This window comes from Channa argus, chromosome 19, assembly GCF_033026475.1.
Source record: "Channa argus isolate prfri chromosome 19, Channa argus male v1.0, whole genome shotgun sequence".
Classification (NCBI taxonomy): Eukaryota; Metazoa; Chordata; class Actinopteri; order Anabantiformes; family Channidae; genus Channa; species Channa argus.
The window spans coordinates 12,628,827-12,647,490 of record NC_090215.1 but is presented as its reverse complement, the minus strand read 5'-3'; the positions used below and the strand labels follow the sequence as shown (position 1 = coordinate 12,647,490).

General features: G+C 40.0%; 2 protein-coding genes across 4 annotated transcripts in view; both read right to left on the bottom strand.

The window, feature by feature from the left end:
- Positions 1–391, bottom strand: part of map3k22 (mitogen-activated protein kinase kinase kinase 22) — a 33,888-nt gene extending 33,497 nt beyond the window's left edge. For 2 of the 3 annotated variants that reach the window (XM_067486087.1, XM_067486086.1), the window contains exon 1: positions 1–390. The gene's annotated coding sequence lies outside the window, so the exon portion shown is untranslated. The other variant, XM_067486089.1, reaches the window with a different exon arrangement.
- A 3,431-nt stretch (positions 392–3,822) lies between these two features.
- Positions 3,823–18,664, bottom strand: dlec1 (DLEC1 cilia and flagella associated protein). The gene is made up of 38 exons (XM_067486081.1): positions 17,282–18,664; positions 17,054–17,194; positions 16,771–16,933; positions 16,533–16,646; positions 16,276–16,454; positions 15,740–15,963; positions 14,545–14,629; positions 14,354–14,441; positions 13,824–13,997; positions 13,596–13,732; positions 13,404–13,496; positions 12,693–12,783; positions 12,411–12,573; positions 11,760–11,952; positions 11,589–11,665; positions 11,247–11,409; positions 11,053–11,149; positions 10,800–10,930; positions 10,548–10,709; positions 10,326–10,456; positions 10,005–10,155; positions 9,778–9,894; positions 9,497–9,618; positions 9,198–9,377; positions 9,041–9,108; positions 8,800–8,951; positions 8,537–8,652; positions 8,376–8,446; positions 6,240–6,460; positions 5,976–6,134; positions 5,749–5,871; positions 5,544–5,638; positions 5,299–5,386; positions 5,007–5,204; positions 4,710–4,871; positions 4,463–4,613; positions 4,143–4,260; positions 3,823–4,003 (listed from the first exon to the last, which is right to left on the bottom strand). The coding sequence occupies exons 1-38, from the start codon at positions 17,354–17,356 to the stop codon at positions 3,889–3,891; spliced, it is 5,088 nt and encodes a 1,695-aa protein (XP_067342182.1). The 5' UTR covers positions 17,357–18,664; the 3' UTR covers positions 3,823–3,888.

The window sequence follows — 18,664 nt, the reverse complement described above, 5'->3', positions numbered from 1 at the left end:
CTTGTTATCTGTATGACTCCATCTTCTGGTAGTGGTCGCAGGATTTATCAGAATGAAGTAACTGTAGAGTACAAGTTATCACAGAAGGACGACAGGAGCTTAAAAAAATCTCACAAGACGCAGAGCAAATCTTCCCCAAAACTGTGGGTCGATATCCGGAAACTGCGCTCTGTGCTGAAGCGCAGAAATTACAAGTACAATGTGTATTCAGACATTAAAATCTCCTCTTCCAGGTGCATAATCCAAAGCTGACGTTCGTCTTTACAGAGGAGAACAACATGCAACGACGGATGTGTTTCAGAGGAAAGTTTTTTCAGCCTGCGCTTTGCTTGCCTCCACACACTCACACACACTAACACACACACTGGAGAAAGGAGCTGAGTTTCTCCCTGGAGCTGCGCCTCTGACGTCACCAACAACGTGAGCTCCAGGAAGTGGTGACGCTCTCCGGTGGTGCGTTTCCAAGGCAGCGCCGTCAAACTGCAGCGCGTACCGCCCCCCTGCGGACACCTGGAGCAGGTACAGGTTCGAAGCCACATGACTGTTTTTCACTGTCATAACAGTGAACATGTGAAGTCAAATAAAAAGTGTAGGACTTTATCAGAGGGATTTGGTATCCTGCCTTCTCCTGGGAAACGTTATGGGCGGGTCTACAATTTTGAATGGGGTGGTCTGACTATGGTGCACACATGGGGGCACGTTTGCAAAATATGTCAAAATTTTGTAAGCTGTGGTAAAAACATTTATTCATTCAACACATTTAGCATACTAATATGGATATGTTCCAAGGCTATCTGAAACAGCTGGAACTGAGAATCATTAAGAATCTATATTTTATACTAAAACTATGGCAAGTAGAGGAACTTAAAGATCTCATTTATCTAGGGTGGAATGGCTATGCATCTAAAAAGGCCTTCAGGAAATTTGGACTAATTTAGTTACATGTAGAGCAACTACAGTTGGTCTTAAATAGTTGATATGTGAACAATGTATTTTACCAGGGATAAAACCAAAAGAACTTTTTTTTTTTCCATTCGGCTTATCCCGTGAGTTCAGGGTTGCCACAGCGGATCATTGTCCGCATGTTGATTTGGCACAGTTTTTACACCGGGTGCCCTTCCTGATGCAACCCTCCCCAATTTCTACTGGGCTTGGACCGGCACTGCACAGCTGGCGATGGGAAAGGGCTGTTGGGGGTTCAGTGTATTGCCCAGAGACACTTCGACAGATACCCCCTCCTGTTCAGCAATTACATGTAACAAATGGTTAATGAGACACTATTTTAAAGTGCTAACTTAACTGTAATCAGTAGGCCGATTTGTAGAAGCTGTTGCACAAACAGATCATGCAGTACAACATAGTTGTAATCATATGAAATACATTTACAGAAGTTATTGTTGATGACCATGCACTTGTTATAGTCGCTTACACCTACTTTATTTCATATAAATTATTGTTAGAATGTGCTATCAATTATAGTTACCAGATGCCAACAATGTAAAAACGTACATGCAACATTTTATTTGGTTTTATTAGATGTGTATACAAAATATTCAATTTCAGTCTTCTTTATGGATTTAAGAAGCAGCTTAAGAAGAGCTTGAGGGCAACCTTGACATTAGGGTTGATGGCTTGAGATCAGCAACACTGAAAGTTGAACTATTTAAGTTGCAGGTTTGCCAAAACTACAGTTCAAGCATGTGTATTTCTGTTGTAATACTTTGCTTTGAATGCAGACATGTCAGTAATGCTGGCAGACGTTTGGCTGTTGCCTGAGGAGACCTTCTATATGTTCCTTCTGTTGTTAAGTTTGAAGTTCTTACATATTCATGATGCATTTTCTGTCTGCCTATGGTACAGTATGTGTAGTGCCTGATGGCCAGTGTGGCAGCTTTCTTGGGTCAATCAGCAGTGCTACACACAGTTGTCATTAGCGGAGTAACGTTTCTGACAACTCTGCCTTGATCCCAGTGGGCGTTTGGTATTGGTGCCCGTCTACATTTAAGAGACTGGAAATACCAGGGAAAGTTACATAGCTCAGTAATTACTTAGTCCTGACTAAATTACTACCATTAACCAAAATTCCTTCACTACATGATGTTTTCAAGAACCATCAGGAACCTCAACTTTCCCAAATACACCTGGACATAATTTGGACCTCCAGTCACTATTTTCTGTCAGTGTGAAGAACATGTTGTGTTCGGCCTGCATGTCCAGGCAAGCTCCAGACTAAGGGATAGTGACAATGAACAAACAAATAAGCCAGTGAGTTTTTTAGTCTTGTCCATATTGAACCATTGCACTGCAATTTAGAAAAGCGTTTACCTCTGTACCAAAATTATTCATAAGGGGCACTAACAATAGAACCCCGGACACTCCTGTCTCCTATTTTCCATTAATAGACAAGACTATAAGAACACAAAATGCTCCACTAACCTTGGTCTCAGCATTGCATATTAGTTCCACACAGCTCTGTTTTATTGTGATCAGACATGCCCTTGCTCTGTGCAAGACTGCTTGAGTGCAATGAATATCAATTGGACATTTGCATCTCTCTGTGGATTTGCAGTGCTTGTAGTTGCCTGTACTGCTGAATTGTGCTGCAGATGAACACCACAGGCAGCTGTTAACAATAACAGCGTGTGTGTGTGTGTGTGTGTGTGTGTGTGTGTGTCTGTTTCTTGCAGTTTCTGTAGCATCACCCGAGAGAATGTTTCAGAGATTTCGGGTCTCGAGGGAAAAAAGCAGTCAGTTTGATAAAAAGAGAAAAAGACAGTATTTCTCTAGTTCCAGGTATGTATTGTAAGGCATATTATTTTGTCATGTTTGTCTGTCTGCTAGAATACTAACAGCACAGGCACCTTTCATTACCTATAAATCACATATATTACAAATGCACATACTGTCCAAGTGAGCAGTGATGATTGGTGACAGGTCTGCAATTGAGGCTTTTGTTTTTTGGTCCTGAGTCCAGAGGGCTCCAGTGCTTGTAATTCATTCTGATGTTATAGTGCTGGCACAAGCTGGTAGCATGTGCGCTCTTGTTTACATACTTGTTTTTTTCCTTCAAGCAGTCTTTTTTGATCTTTGCTGAATGCGTCCATCTCCCCCTTAGGGAGATCCGTAGCTGAAATCGACTTTTTGAGAACTCAATGAGAACTTTGGCAGTCAGGTGGGCTTCACAGGAAATCCTAAAAATACTTGACGAGTGATTTTTACATATCAAATGTAAGACTGTAAATGATGGATCTAGGCAAAGCTCTGATTCGCACTGGATAATCTCAGTCAAGAGGATATCGACTGCTTCTCAGGTGAGGCCCTGCTATCCATCTCCTGTTATTTCCTTTTCTGAAAATTGTCTGAAGAACATATGCAGATGGTGTATGTGCACTGGGACTGGAACACTGGTGCTGTATTTCTTGGACCGTAGAAGAGTAGAAAACCACGACTTCTTACTGTGATTACAAAGAGCACTATCATTTTGAAGAGATTCTGGATGAACTGTTGGCAATTTGGTGCAGTTTCAATGACCATTATATTCACGTATGTGTCACAGGTGGTAATACCTTTTATCAACACTTTAACTGCATCGATCTTTCATTAATGTGTAATCAAGTCGAATGTGAGACACTGTAATTCATAAAGGTTTTTACAAAAATCTACTGTGTATTATGTGCAGTATATATCAAAACATAAAACTGCTGTATTTACCATAATGTCTTTCTTGAAAGAGGACCAGTAAAGACAAATCAGGAATTTACTGGTATATAAAAGCCCTATTGTACTGTTACAAATGATTAAAATGACACATAGCTAGTTGTTCTGTACATTTATTTAAGTACTGTAAATTCTACAAACATGTTGATTTATAGTATGACATTGGGAAAACTAGTTAGACCGGTACATTTCATCAAAGGATCCTGTTCCCTGGAGCTGAAGAGTAATGGGGGTCTTCTCCAGGGCACACTGTATCACAACCATGGCTCTGAACTCTCTGTCCTCACTAAAACAGATTGAGGACATCTGAAACTTCGGTATTTTTTGTGATGCAGTGGCAATAATGGTATTATTTTATGTCTTCACTGTATACATGTTTTACAATCACTGCAAAAACACTGTATTAGTGGTCTGTGTTTCATTACCTGGGAGTGAACCTAATCTGTAGAGACTTGCTGCAGCTGCTGACACTGAGCTCTTTGAACCGCAGAAGCCCAAAGTCTGGCGTAACACTGAACACATGGGAGTCTCCTTCATTTGACTCTACAAATGGTGAAACACACAGGTGCAAAAAGGTCAATATGACCCGTAGGGGATATACAGTACTTTAGACTTTTTTTTTTGTTGTGACATTACAGTCAGGGTTCCAAACATAACCACTTTTCCTATCATTATAATAATTCAATATACAGTAACATCACTAAAATGTCTACCAGGAACTTACAGAAAATGAGCTTGTGGTTACCTATAATGGATTTCCAGTATGTTTGGGCTCCGTGACTGTAGAGGTTTACTTCAACTGTCTGTGTCTGCCCCACGTAGCAGAACCCAAAGTTAACACTGTCACGCGAGAGTCCCAGTGTAGCGAGGTCCAAATGGGCACGGAGAGGCACTGTCTGTACAGAGCAAAGAAGTCATGAAAAAAAAACAACATTGATAACTTTGAATCTTTCTCACAGTTTTATTCCCATTTAGATTCACTGGTCTCTCACCTGCAGGCTGTTATTGCTGTAATGAATCAGGAGGTCTTGCTGAAACCTCAGCTTCCGATGCCCATTTGCACCGTGGATCAGCATCACCCCAGGAGGGCCATCCTCATCTGTCCGGTCAACATGGTCCAGAAGAGAAAGGGAGCAGTGAAAGGCCACTTTTACCTAACATTTACAGAAATTGAAAAGAACTTCTCTTAAAGGATAACAAGGAAGAACATACTTTAGATCAAAACTGTGCTACTGTATTTTTTTAAAATCCTCATCACAAGTGCCTGTTTTCCTTTCCTTCCATCACACCTGCATGCTGTGTTGTGGTGGAAGCACCAAAGATGAACTGTCACCACTAGGTGGGCTAGTGGAAGTGCTCGTCTGTGCTCGAAGCTGGGGCTTGAGAACTATAAATGGAGGCTGAGTCCCCAGTCTGAAGTGTAGGGGTACCTCTAAGGTGTTTTTCAGCCTAAGACTCTGTGTGATGTCAAACTCTTGCACTACCACCTGTAGATCAAAGCAGAAAAATGACTGCTATCTCTTTTGCTCACTTCAGTATATCATAGGAGTTTAATTAGTACCGTGTATTTCTTGGACTGACCTCCTTTAGTGACTGTGCTTTCAGTAAATCTCCAGCTGAGGCATGGAACTCAAGCACCCCGTCATCATCCTCCATCTGCACTAGCAGTCTGCAGCAACAGGGAGCCAAGAGAAAGATATGCAACTTTATCAGACCACCTCTGAGCAGCTTATGCCAAGCCTCAGCTGATTAATTTAGGGAACATAAATTGAGCTGGATGCATCTGGGGTTTGAGGATCATAAATAGTATGATTGTAATTGCTTACACTGCAGGTTTAACAGCTGCTAGTAGATCCACTCTGACAGGCTCCAAATCCAAACCCTGAGCTCTTGTAACTTTACTTGGAACACAGACGGCCACCTGGAAACACACAAAACAGAACGATAAGTGAATTTAAGTTGCATCAGAGTTATATACTCCTTTCCAGGATTTGATATTGAAACTCACTGTTTATGTATTTAGCATGTTACCTCGGAGTCTAGACTCAAGAAGCCCAGAGCCAGTCCCACACATCTGGACTCACAAGCTGACCCAGAAAGGGTTAAAGGAGTGAAAGACACATAGATTGTGCCACTGCTCTTTGCTGGAATGACCTTGAAATATGCAACAGGGAATAAAAACTCAGTAGGTAAGATGAAAGAAAATGTGATGTCATGCGATGTTGATAAAATGCATGTTTAAAATTTTAGCAACATACAATCTGCTGAGGTGTGATGCAATAAGGGTAATCTGAGAGGTTGCCAACATGGGGTCGAATGTACACAGAAAAGAGTTTCTTTGTTGCAGGAATGGGATAAAGACAGGTTTGCTCTTTCTCATAACCATCCTCACTTATATATTCCTCCTCTTCTGCAACCTGAAATCAGTAGTAAGACATTTAAGCAAGTGAAATAATACATTTTCCATTCATGTGGATCCACTCATTCAAGTTTATGTTTGTTATGTTGTGTGTAAAACTTACGCTCATGCTTTTGAGGGAGGCACTTGATCCCTTGGAGACTGGGGTCTTATTTCCTTCCCAGACTGTTTGAATGTTCCTATCAGAAAGTTGTAATGCTCCACCAATCACCTCATTGCCATCAGCATCTTTGACTGGAAAGGCGTCTCCATACGCCACCACAACATCCACTAGCTTACGGTCATTCTGATCTACATTATACGTCTCCCAGTCCATACGGATATCTGACAGCAATTAAGAATTTATATTAGATAACTTAATTAACCCCAAGGACAAAAAACATTTGGCTGCTTTTGTGCCGATAACAAAATATATAACATACAGTTGCATATGTTCATATGGACTCTTTACTGACATGATTGTTATGGCAACGCTAGGCTTTATTTAACTTGTTTCTTTGCTTAGGCAGTATGATCGAACAACATATGTCTTTAACGAATGAAATTTTTGGTTTGGGAGATTTTGGTGGAGAGGATTTAATTTAATGGGGTTTTTTTGACATCAATATGGTCCAGTAACACTTAACATTTAGTTGAATGTCTTTTAATGCACAGAAATGCAGTGACTGTGTTCCAGCAGTAATCACACTGTGTTCCTGACCATCTGAACCAAAGTCCTGTCAGTTGAGCGATGGACTTTTATACTTCTTCCAGACCTTGGAAAACGGCTATACTTGTACAGTATATGTATCTAATATTCACTCACTGTTTGAACTAATGATCGTGAAATCTGCAGCTGCTTTTTTATTTGTGCACCATTGAATTATTAATCTAACTGGATATTTGAATAATTTAAAATGAAATCAATTAAATTAAATGAATTAAACCCTTGTGCACTAAATTCTTGGGGCTTTCTTTTATTAAAGACTGTATTGCACAATCATTCTACCTCGGCAAAAAAAAACTTAAAAAAATCTTAAAGCCAATAGACATGACGGTCATGTCTATTATATATAAACTTTCATTCAGAACAATTTGAACTCTTCGACTTTGTATTTTCTTCTAATGGCGTTCTAATTGGCGTTTACGTCACATATAAGACAAATCTCTAGAACAGCCTTCTTCCACCTACGGAACATTGCTAAAATTAGAAGCATCCTGTCTCAAAGTGATGCCGAAAAACTGGTCCATGCGTTTGTTACTTCTAGGTTGGACTACTGTAATTCCCTACTTCTGGGGTGTCCTGATAACTCTCTAAAAAGCCTTCAATTAATCCAAAATGCTGCAGCAAGAGTGCTGACTGGATTAGGAAAGAGAGATCATATTTCACCTTCACTAGCTTCTCTTCATTGGCTTCCCATAAAATTTAGAATAGAGTTCAAAACCCTGCTTCTTACATACAAAGCTCTTAATGGTCAAGCTCCATCATATTTAAAAGATCTCATAGTCCTGTATCGCCCGATTAGACCACTTCGATCCCAAAATACTGGCCTACTTGTGGTTCCCAGAGTTTGCAAAAGTAGAATGGGAGGCAGAGCCTTTAGCTATCAAGCTCCTCTCCTGTGGAACCAGCTTCCAATCCAAATTCGGGGAGCAGACACCCTCTCTACTTTTAAGACTAGGCTTAAAACTTTCCTTTTTGATAAAGCTTATAGTTAATAATCCTCACTCAACCCTAACTAGCTTTTCTCTATACATTTATTTGTCACCACTGTATGCCATTAATTCTGTGTCCTACAACCTGTACAGTGCTTTGTTGTTGCTTTTTTTTTGTTGTTGTTGCTTTTTGTTGTTGTTTTGTTGTTGCTTTTCGTTGCTCTTTTCTTTTCTTTCTCCACTTTCCACTCACCCCAACCGGTCAAGGCAGATGGCCGCCCACCCTGAGCCTGGTTCTGCTGGAGGTTTCTCCCATTAAAGGGAGTTTTTCCTCTCCACTGTTGCTTAGGGCTTGCTCAAGGGGGATTTGTTGGGTTACTTCTACATACTTGTGTAGTCTGGACTTTATTCTGTAAAGTGCCTTGAGATGACTTTGTTGTAAATTGGCGCTATATAAATAAAGTTGAATTAATGAATTAGGAGTCAAACCAATTAATGAACCAGTGTTTTAATAAATTTGTTAGAATTTGAAAGGTCAATAATATGTTTATCTACAAAAAAAGCAATGTGAAGTCCCCCCAGGATGTTTGATGCTTACTCTTACCAAACATGGTGGGATTGTTAATGCGAAGAGATCGAGACACTGTGTCACCTCCAGACACATGCATTCCAAACCTAATAATGGAAAAAACAAAAATCTGTGAAAATTCTAAAACCATCAAATGTGTACACATAACAGTGGGAGAATTTGATAATAATACAGACTGAATGGTTGGCCCCTGGTGCTGGTTATTTGGTTGTGGGCCCATCATCTGGAAGTAGAGAGGACAGCCTTTGACTGTCATCTGCATTGGGATGAGTGTGGGGTCGAGGTCCCCCACCTGCAGAAAATTACACTTTGTTATTCATTGCCCTACAACAAAATGAACAGAAAACATAATGTATGTGCAAACTGAGTATTGTTATATTGCTGGGAAATGTAATTTCTACTACTAATGAAATAGACGTTGAATCTTTGCACAGCATACATTGCATATAAGATGATCTCTGTATTCCCCCCACATGTCGGTGTAGGCAGTCACTTCCACAGTCTGGGTCTGAAATGGTCCCAGCATCCCTGTGTGTGGCAGTACGAAGAAGGCTGCACCTTTTCCATAAGCAAGCAGGCTGCTCACTAACTCTGCAGATACGGACATAATGTAGTGTACTTTAGTGAGGCTCAATCTGCTTTATTCTCAAAGTGTACACTAATACGAACAAACAGCATACCTTCATGTGCTTTTTCTTCTACTTTCTTTGCTTGAACAGAGTGAAGCGGCTTCTTGACATATGTGAATCTATGATTAAGATGCAGCCCATGTCAAATCAACAGTGGAGTAAAGCTATTTTTGATGCATTATTTATGTCAGTGAGCTAGCTGCTTTACCTTTTCTCTGACTGGTTGTTTGGCTTTGCAGGGTGGCAGGTAAAATACTCTGCGTTTATGGTGAAAGGGGCTGTGACAGCTGTTTGATTGGTTATCAGTAACTGCCTTGTAACAGGTCTTTTTAAAACAACATCATCTCCGAAGTTGAGCACCAGAGATCTCTCATCATCTAAGGCAGAGCTACAAGAAAGACAGAGCAGTGATATTTTGTAGGGTAGTGGGTCAGTCTGTGAGATATGCTGCTTAAACGCTTGATATGGAGCTGATTTAGCAGTTAGCTACAAAGTCAAAGTAACTACCAGTCACTGGGCAGCGAGTAGGACACACTGAGTTTCTTGGGTTTGGAAGCCAAAATACTAAGGACAAGAGGAGAATCCATCCCCTGGACCTCACAGAGAGCAGCCATGTCAGTCACCTCGACCTGGGCAGAAAGAAAAATGGAAAAATTAATCATGAAATATCAAACGACACTGTACCTAACATAGAGTAAACACATTTATACTCACCTGACATTTGTCTCTTTGGTTTTATATTGTTAATTTAGTGCTGTTAACAACTTGTGTTGTGGACTGGTACTTACATTAGTGTGAGAGGTAAAATTAACTGTGATCTCCATGCTGGCTTTAGGTGCCAAAGTGCCTGATGATGGATCGAAACTGGCAGTGCATTGTGAAGCCTGTGTACCCTGTAACTGAGCCTGGCGGGGGGGAAATGACACAAGTAATAATTGTGTTAAAAATCTTATTTTAGTCAATGTAATCTAAAAAAAAGAGTATTAAATTGGCAGAACAAAGTAGTGAAGCCTACCATCCATCTGAAGTGTGAAGGCAGCAGGGTCTGGTTAAAAAGTGTAACAGTGCCCCTGGCAGGAATCCCAACGTAAGGTTCAGAGAGGAGCAGCTGACAGTTTAGCAGACACACTTTAGGAGATTGCACATCCGCTCGCACTGACAGGTGACTGCAGGAAATAAACAGATTAGAGCTACTTTTGTCAATGAGACACATTAATGCTCTGTAATGTTGTCAAAGCCTGGGCCCCTTTTGCTATGTCTTCTAGAAGAAATATATAGCTTACAATAAATCTTAAGAAGGAAAGCCACAAAGTTTTATCTAACATTGCATCCTTACCATCCTGTTCCATTTTCAACCATCAGCTCCAGCTCTGTTTCACATATTTGGCAGAAACGTGGTCTAAAGAGTACATTGACACTGCAAGAGCCCGAGGGGGGGAGCACACCTCTGCATGGCTGTATTAATATCTAAGCACCAATACAGACAACGGTATAAGAGAAGTTGCGTGCTGAAAACACCACACTGCCACATTTTCTTTTCTGCAAAATTATCCTGTACCTGTGTGTCTTCATTGTCCTGTTGACCTTTAACCTTTTCCTCCAGTGTCCAGGAGGCCTCGAGCTGGGTGCAGTTATTAAGGAGCAGTGTGGTCTGGCTCTGCTCCCCGAGCCTCATGAGCCCAAAGTCCACACCGGGCACATTCAAGTTGACTATAGGACCCTATCCAAAGTCATATAATGAGCAAAAAAAGCTTACAGACATATTATGAATGACAAGAAAAAAAGCCACTGTGGAATTAAAGATTTTCACCTTAAAGGAGACTTCCACAACCAAGGTGACAGGCTCATGGTGGTGCTCTATGTGACAAACCAGACTGGTCACAACTCTCTCTGGTTTCACTCCAGTCACGATTAGATCAAAATCAAAGCACTCATTCTCCTCTGGACACAAAACAGTCAGTTCATAAAATATTGACTACATGGAATGCTGTTTATAATTTACAATGCACAAATTCAAATGGACCTTTTATCGTAATCATATTAGATTCTATTTTATGAATCACCTATCCTGCCAGTAGAGGGCTCCACTTCTATTACACAGCTCTGGCTGGTCTTCCTGTCCCACTGGAAAAAGATGAAAGTCTTGCTGTGGTTCCACATCTGTTACACAGATACAAAATACACAGAAAATGTATTAATGTAATACTGTCACAAAATCATTTGATAGTAACATAAATTCCAACATTGACTTAAATACCTTAAACTGCCTGCGAGTGGTTGTGCAAATAAAAATCTCTGCAGGGATAACAATAGCATAAGGCTCCAGTAGGACCTGGTATGGTACTGTTGACCCCTTGACCTCTATCTCCATGCTAATGACATCATTCACCTTGGAGCCTGTGCGCACAGGCTGAAGGATGCTAGATTTTCCCACACACAGAGACACAATACAAAACTTTGTTAAAGACAAAAAGGCTTCTGTTTCGTAAACTGGTTTAAAACAAGATTCCTTTGTATGTGATGACCTTGAGCTGTTATTCTTATGTTTTAATATTTACAGTATATAGACCTCCACCACTATACACACAAAGAACTTTACCTTTTTTCACTCGGATCTGGTGGCATCTGTGGGACATCCCTCAGGACTAAGTGATAAACACTGTGGTAGTCCACTATCTTCAGAAAACATTTAGAACCATACATGAAAGAAATGTAGCTCCAAAACTGAATATTTCAAGTAATACAACATTCTTTAAGCAGAACTTTGTACCTCTTTGGGATACCAAGTAAATATGAACTCATGGTCCTGGCAGGGGGCCAGAAAGCCTGTTACGGGGCTGACACGAAAAACATCATCTGTGGCCAGGTGGAACTGGATATGGGAGGGCTCCAGGGTTTCCCCAGGAAGCAGAGGGTGCAGGTTGGGCTTCATAATCTGCCAGTGAAAAGGTAACTCCAAGTGGCTTCATCCCCAGAGACAGAGAAAAAGATATGTAATGCTTACTGCATATGTAATGATGCATATGTAAACAATGCCTAAATTAAACACTTCTTTGTTTGGGGCTTAAAAAGCAACAGCACATCAGCACAATCAGCACAACAGTCCTATCCAAAGGTATTTAGATGCTTTCACTTTTTGTAGATTTTACTGCAATGTAAAAGGGTCTGAATACTTTTAGGATAAATTCACAGACATGGAAAAATGTGCCAAATGTGAAAGGGTCTGAATATTTTACAATGGGACTATAACCATAACAACACTGGATCTGAAAGGTCAGAGCCCCTGTGTTAGAGTGGTATTTCTACTTAACTTTACTTGTGTTTACATATTACTCACACTCTGGAGACTTAAAACTGACTAAAGATGCTGGTCCCCATGTTGGCTTTGTAGTGAATATATACTGAAAGACGGGAAACTTACACATTGTTTCGAATAATTATTTTTTTCTGTTGCACAGAGTGAGGGTTGCATGGGCGGAAACGCACAAAATGCTCCGCAGTAAGGTCACGTACTTCTCCAATTACAGGAGGCAGTATCTCCCCAGATACAGACACAAGCTCAAGAGCAATCAGTTGGCCTTCACCTGAAAAAACACATACATGTCACAGAGAAGTGGGACCGACATCCAAAGACATTTACCTTTTAACTTAAAGCATAAATGATTGTAAGCAAATAAAGCAAAAACTGTTAAAAAAAAATCACCTTCAATCAAAATGTCTTTTACTTGGCAGTTGTCACAGACAACAGTAAATGCTTGGCAGCTCTTTTCAGCAGTAGTGGGGAAGAAGACCACCTGCAAACACACAAAATACTATGCAAGTCTGCAACATGCAGAGAGCAGCATATAAGTGAAACTCCTGTCTCAAAAAATAGGAATGATGCGAGAAATAGTTTAATCGCTCTAACTAATCCCACTTTATTTATCCAGCCATTATTTTTAACCGCTTATCCTCTTTGGGTTGTGGGGGGCTGGAGCCTAACTCAAGCTGCAAGAGACAATGTGCTTGCTACATGGATCGCCAGTCTATCTCAGGGCCAACACAGAGAAATATACAAAGACAGACAACCATTCACATTCATATTCACACCTAGAGGCAATTTAGAGTCACCAATTAACCTAACATTCATGTGTTTGGACTCTACCCGGAGAAGATCCATGCAACCATGGAGAGAACATGCAAACTCCACACACAGCTACACGGCCACAGCCGGCCAGTTAATTGGAACCAGGGAGTTTCTAGCCGTGAGGCGGCAGCACTAGCCATTACACCCCATGCTTCCTGGTCTAACTTTATTTTTAGAATAAAATATATATGCACATAATATCAAATAAAACATGTTAATAAAGTACTGCAACGAAATACCGTATAATAGTTTGCATTTAGCCAAAATTTTCCTTCAAAACTGACTCACTTCAACCACTGTGGCTTCTCCTGGCTGCAGCATAAAAAGAGAAGGGCTGACTGCAAAGGGTGGCTGCTCAGAAAAGCAAGTTCTGGATGCAGACTATACAAAGAAAAGAAAGAAACACATGCCACTGTTCTTTATAGTAAAAGTTACTAATACACTTACTGTGTTTTAGATATTGTGTCATCTAGCTCTTACCCTGAGGCTGGAAGCCGGCCACTGGTTCTTGGGGATAATGCAGAAAGTCCCAGTGCTGAGACCAACATTTTGGCATAGGAATTCCACAAACTTCACTCCTCCAATCAGACAATAACCACAGTCCAGAACTCTTGGTACTGTGCAATGATGAGGGGAAACATTTTAAAAACACATGTCCAAATACAGTCCATTGTTGAGATTGCAACCTACCATGCTACTGAGACTCACTAGTAAGTATTGGAGGGGGCCGCTGGGCTATGATGGGCACCACAAACAGGTGTTCGGTCTGTGTCTCCACCACTATGAAGTCCTCATAATCAGCCAGGGAGTCTGGAGCAAAGCGCACTATGTACTTACAACCCATCCCAGGAGCAACAACTCCACCCTCTCCAGGGAATCTCCCTGAAAAAACACGACCACATAATCATCAACATAGGTTACAAATTATTATTTTTTTTAATATTATATTAACTGCTTTTTCTTTGTAAGGGGTGTGGAGGTGCTAGAGCTGATCCCAGCGGTCAGTGGCCAAGAGGTGGGACTCTTCAATGCAATTTATCTTTGTTGGATCCAATAGGTGGTGCTAATAATAATAAAAATAAAGCACACTGAAATACCCCAAACCACAAACTGCATACCAGAGATGAATGATTTGATTTGTCAAAACTTCCTGGAATACCTTTGGATACAGTCACTGACAGTGTTTCCTCAGAACCACAGGGCACAGGTATATAATCAGAACAATAAGAAGAGCTTACCCAGGCCAATAGAGAAGTAAGGAGTTGTAGGAGGGATGACTCTGACATGACGGCTTGAGGAAGTCAAGTTTTTAAGCTCCAGCGTTGTCTAAGACAGGACAGAACATGTTACTGTGGATCTTCTCATAGTAACACATGCTGAACGTTTGTCCTGAAATTTTCCTTGGTAAATTAAAGTCACTAAAACTTACTTCATAAACATGCCCCACACTGTAGTCAGTAAAGATTACTACTGATGGCTGTGCTAGGAAGATTGGGACAGGATCATCAATTGAGCTGTTAGATAAAAAGAGCACAAATACAACACCTTAGTTTCTTAATAGAAACCGCTTCAATGGAAGTGGACAACAAGTGTCTAGCAATAAACTAAAAACCAAAGCATTTTCTTAATTTCTGTTCAGCTGACAAAGACAATATTCTCCTTTTGCTTTCTGTTAAAGAGCAAATCAAACCAAGACCCTACAGCCAGCCTTCATGAACTAGTAAATCTGCTTGTCGACCCTTATGCACATGTGCATAAGTATTAATCAAAATAGTGTCCAAACTTGTGTTTAAACATACAGTAGAGTAAAACCAAAAGTGCTGACTCACAGTAGAAAAATTCAAGTTTTAAAGTAATTCATGTACCAGAAAACAGCCTTCAGATAGTATACTGTATCATCCCAGAATTAATGTTTAATAGGGTTGATATCCACAGGCAAATATGGGTTAGCTTATATTTTTAACCAATATTTGGCTCTCCCGACAGGAAATAGCTTGTTTTATACTCAGATAGCCTCATTCTATCTATTTTTCTATTTACCTCCAATTTGCTTAGACTCTCAGTTTCTGTGTTAATAAAGTATCCAGTCATATTTTGACAGTCTGATCGTAAAAAACTGACACGGTTTTCTTCTGTCTGTTTTGTATATGAAAAGAAGATGTGTCATGAGCAGATTCAATGTTGGCACAAAGTGTTTCTACCCACAGTAAATAGCCACCAATGTTAAAGGCTTTGGTGTGTTTTGTTTGTAATATCATTAGTGTAATTTTCACATTACAAAATCATTATTAATATAATTCAAGGGCACAACACCAGGCAGAGCTACTTCAATATACCGCATATGGAATTACATAATGTCCAGAGTCTCAATTTACACATCTGTGCTTTGGCACAAAAGGTCCAACGCTGTTTACACTGAGGTAAAGTGCTTTCGTGTTTGCAGTAAATATTGAAGAGGGATTGTCTGACCCCGACCTATTGCATTTAGTCTACTATAACACAAAAGGTTTCCATATCTGACCCTTTAAATCAACATGTCTTCCTCAAATTTGCAGCCACATGACAAATTATATTTACTAGTGAAATTATAATAAGGCCCTTTGTACTCAGCATAATGCAGGTACCTTTGCTCTACCATTTTGTTCCCCTCCTGCTCTGTCTTCACCACTTTGGGCCTCAGCTGGATTAGGGATGTGCCACCCTGTTGTGCATTTGGTGGAAGGAAACGAGGGTTACGTAGGAAGCTGTGTCTATCTTTCAGCTTCTGCAGTAACTCCAAACCATCTGCTCGATCCTTTGCACTTGGCTCACCGTTCCACTTTGGTCTAGCTTTAGTCTGGTTTGCCTTCTGAAACATATAAGTTGAAACTAATAGAGTGCAATTATGGTTTACATTCCTTATTTATAGCACATTTAGGTAACAATAACTTGCTGCTTTCCAAAGAAATACAAGGTTTCCAAATTACAAAAATGTTCTATTTTACATTCAGTTGATGATCTTATCCAACTTGTATTGTTAATGCTTTAGTGTTTTGTTTCACTGTCTTCATGAGCATGTTTGATTGTATTTAGAAAAAAACAACAAAATATTATAAATGTGCAAATTAATACTCTTGTTAGTACTTTCTCATTAAAAGGATCTAGGCAATTTCCTTCTCACCTCCCCGGGAGTTGTTTTCCTCTTTGAGGTATATGAGCTGGAGTCAAAAGTTAGGCAAGGATGCGACTCAGACCTTTCAGCCTTTTCTGATCTGGTGATAAGTGTGTAACCATCATCCTGAGGTTCCCGGGACACATGCATGGCGTAGGCGATGGTTTGCTTGGCAGGATTTGATTTTACTGATAAGAGAAAGGCGAGTCACATATTGGGTCCAAACAAACAGGTAATTTTGATATAGTTAAAATTGGCTAAAGTACTTGCTGCTGGTGCTTTCACCCATTGTTTTTGTGTGGGTAGGTAGTCCTGGGGGGAAATCAGGTTGTTCATTTCGAGAAGATTATTGTCTACACAACAGGTATAGGCTGATTTGACTGAAAGAAATAACATCAAATAAAGATAATGCCACTTTGGTACTGTCTTGAACAATATATAAAGCAGAGCACTTTTCATTAGTGTAAGATTATACATAAACTGATTAAAAGGTTTCATTCTCACCAGTTAGAAGGCCCTGGTAATCAGAAACATCATTAACTCCTATTTCTGCTTTCATTCTCTCATAGGCCTGGTTTTCTGTGGCTGCAGCCCGAGCTCGGGCCAGAATTATATGATTCTCTAGCATATCCGCCTCTTTAATACACTGATTGTATTCAGAATGGACCTAGGTGAGAAAAATAATATTAATTATAATAATAATGATCTAATTCATTGAAATGCATCTTCAATAACTCTGAATCGTGAAGCATGCAGTACAGTTTTTCAGTGTTAGTGTTACAGTTACCAGTTGAAGCTCTTCAATGTATTTGTCATGATAGCTGCTTCGTCCATTCTTTGTCTTGATGAGGTTGGACAAAGTGTCTTTCCCAATTACGTCTTTTGTGTAAAGGTCTTTGAAAGTGTTGGCTAACACGTGGGAAATGTCCTAAAATCCAACAAAGACGAGGCATTTTTATAACGGTTCCTTCCTGTGAATTTAAGAGTGCAAATGTAATCGTGTATGTTACTGTACCTGTGATTTCCCAGAGGCCGGTCTGTGACTGTTAACACACGGGTCAAATCGCCCCGTTTGTGTTTCGTGCTGCATTGCTGACCCAGCGCCAGTCACATTAGCCAACCTAATGCTAATTGTTTAAACAGCCAACGCAGCGTTAACATGTCAACCCGCTAAGAACCTAGTTTATGAACGCATAGAATGAACATGTAGCGTTCCTAAAACTCAGTTTATACATATTCTGTAACTAAATCTGGGGCCATTACTACGAGAGTCTTCACCTGCTTGTTGCCTGTCAGCCATGTTTGTGTACGGTGGTTACCATAGCGACAGCCAAAGGTCGCTAAGGCAACAGGCACAACCGTCACATCAAAATCGAATTTATTAGTGTGCTAACACATACAATGTATTTGTATTTGCATTCGTCATTGGTGGCTCTACGGGACATGTTCAATTATAAATAAATATATAAATATAAATATAACAAATAACATCAGAGGGGATTATACAGGCAGTATTCTATTTAGATAAAATTCTATTTAGGATTTAAACATTTGACTTTCCCCCTCACCTGATACATTGAACCATATTAGCCAGATTACTGGAGGTGACCAGAAAACAATAAAACCCCCATACTTCACATCATATGACACGTGTCTTTGTTCCTGTTAACCATGCGATTTCTTTTCTGTAAAACTATATAATAACTGATTGTTCACGTGCAAATACTGAAAAGATAATAAGCAGAGCAAATAATGTCATGCAGTGTTGTAGAGCCCGAGCAAAGCATTTGTGTGCACAATAAAAGCAGTTCAAATGACTAATGCTACTTAAATACTGCACATATGAAAGGCAACAGGTTTTGTATTCCACACCCTAGAAAAAATATTTTACTGTGTTACTTCCACTTTGGCCTACACTTTGTAAAAACAATAATTACTAAATGTAAATGTACATTTAATTATGAAGCAATAAATTATTACAATAAGGATGACTCTGACACAGTGTGATGGGGTCAAGATTGAGACAGTTACAAAGCTTTCTAGACATGTATACAATAAAAGCACTAATTGTGTGGTGTTAAAAGGGTTAGCGTGTAAAGGAAAACAGCAACTCACAGTAGGCTATAAGGAGCAGAGCTATACCAGTCTGGGGCAACAACCGGAATAAAACCAAATCATACATGCTAAAATCACAACATTAAAGTAATGCATATAGAGTAAAAGCTTAGTACAACACTATCAAGGTTTACACTTGTGCAAGTGTTTGGCATTTTCAGTGTGGGTTTGCAGAAATTCCAATCAAAGGCGTAGCTACTAAATCTTAATGGAAGACAGAACAGCAAACGCAGTTTGTTGTGTGTTGGCTCGTCAGACCGGTTGCAATACAGTACATGTGGGC

Coding starts and splice junctions, on each gene's coding strand:
- dlec1 (XM_067486081.1), bottom strand. CDS start 17,356: ATGCAGCACGAAACACAAACGGGGCGATTTGACCCGTGTGTTAACAGT. Junction 6,135..6,239: donor CCTCCCTCAAAAGCATGAGC/GTAAGTTTTACA, acceptor TACTGATTTCAG/GTTGCAGAAGAGGAGGAATA. Junction 4,872..5,006: donor CACCACAACACAGCATGCAG/GTGTGATGGAAG, acceptor TGTAAATGTTAG/GTAAAAGTGGCCTTTCACTG.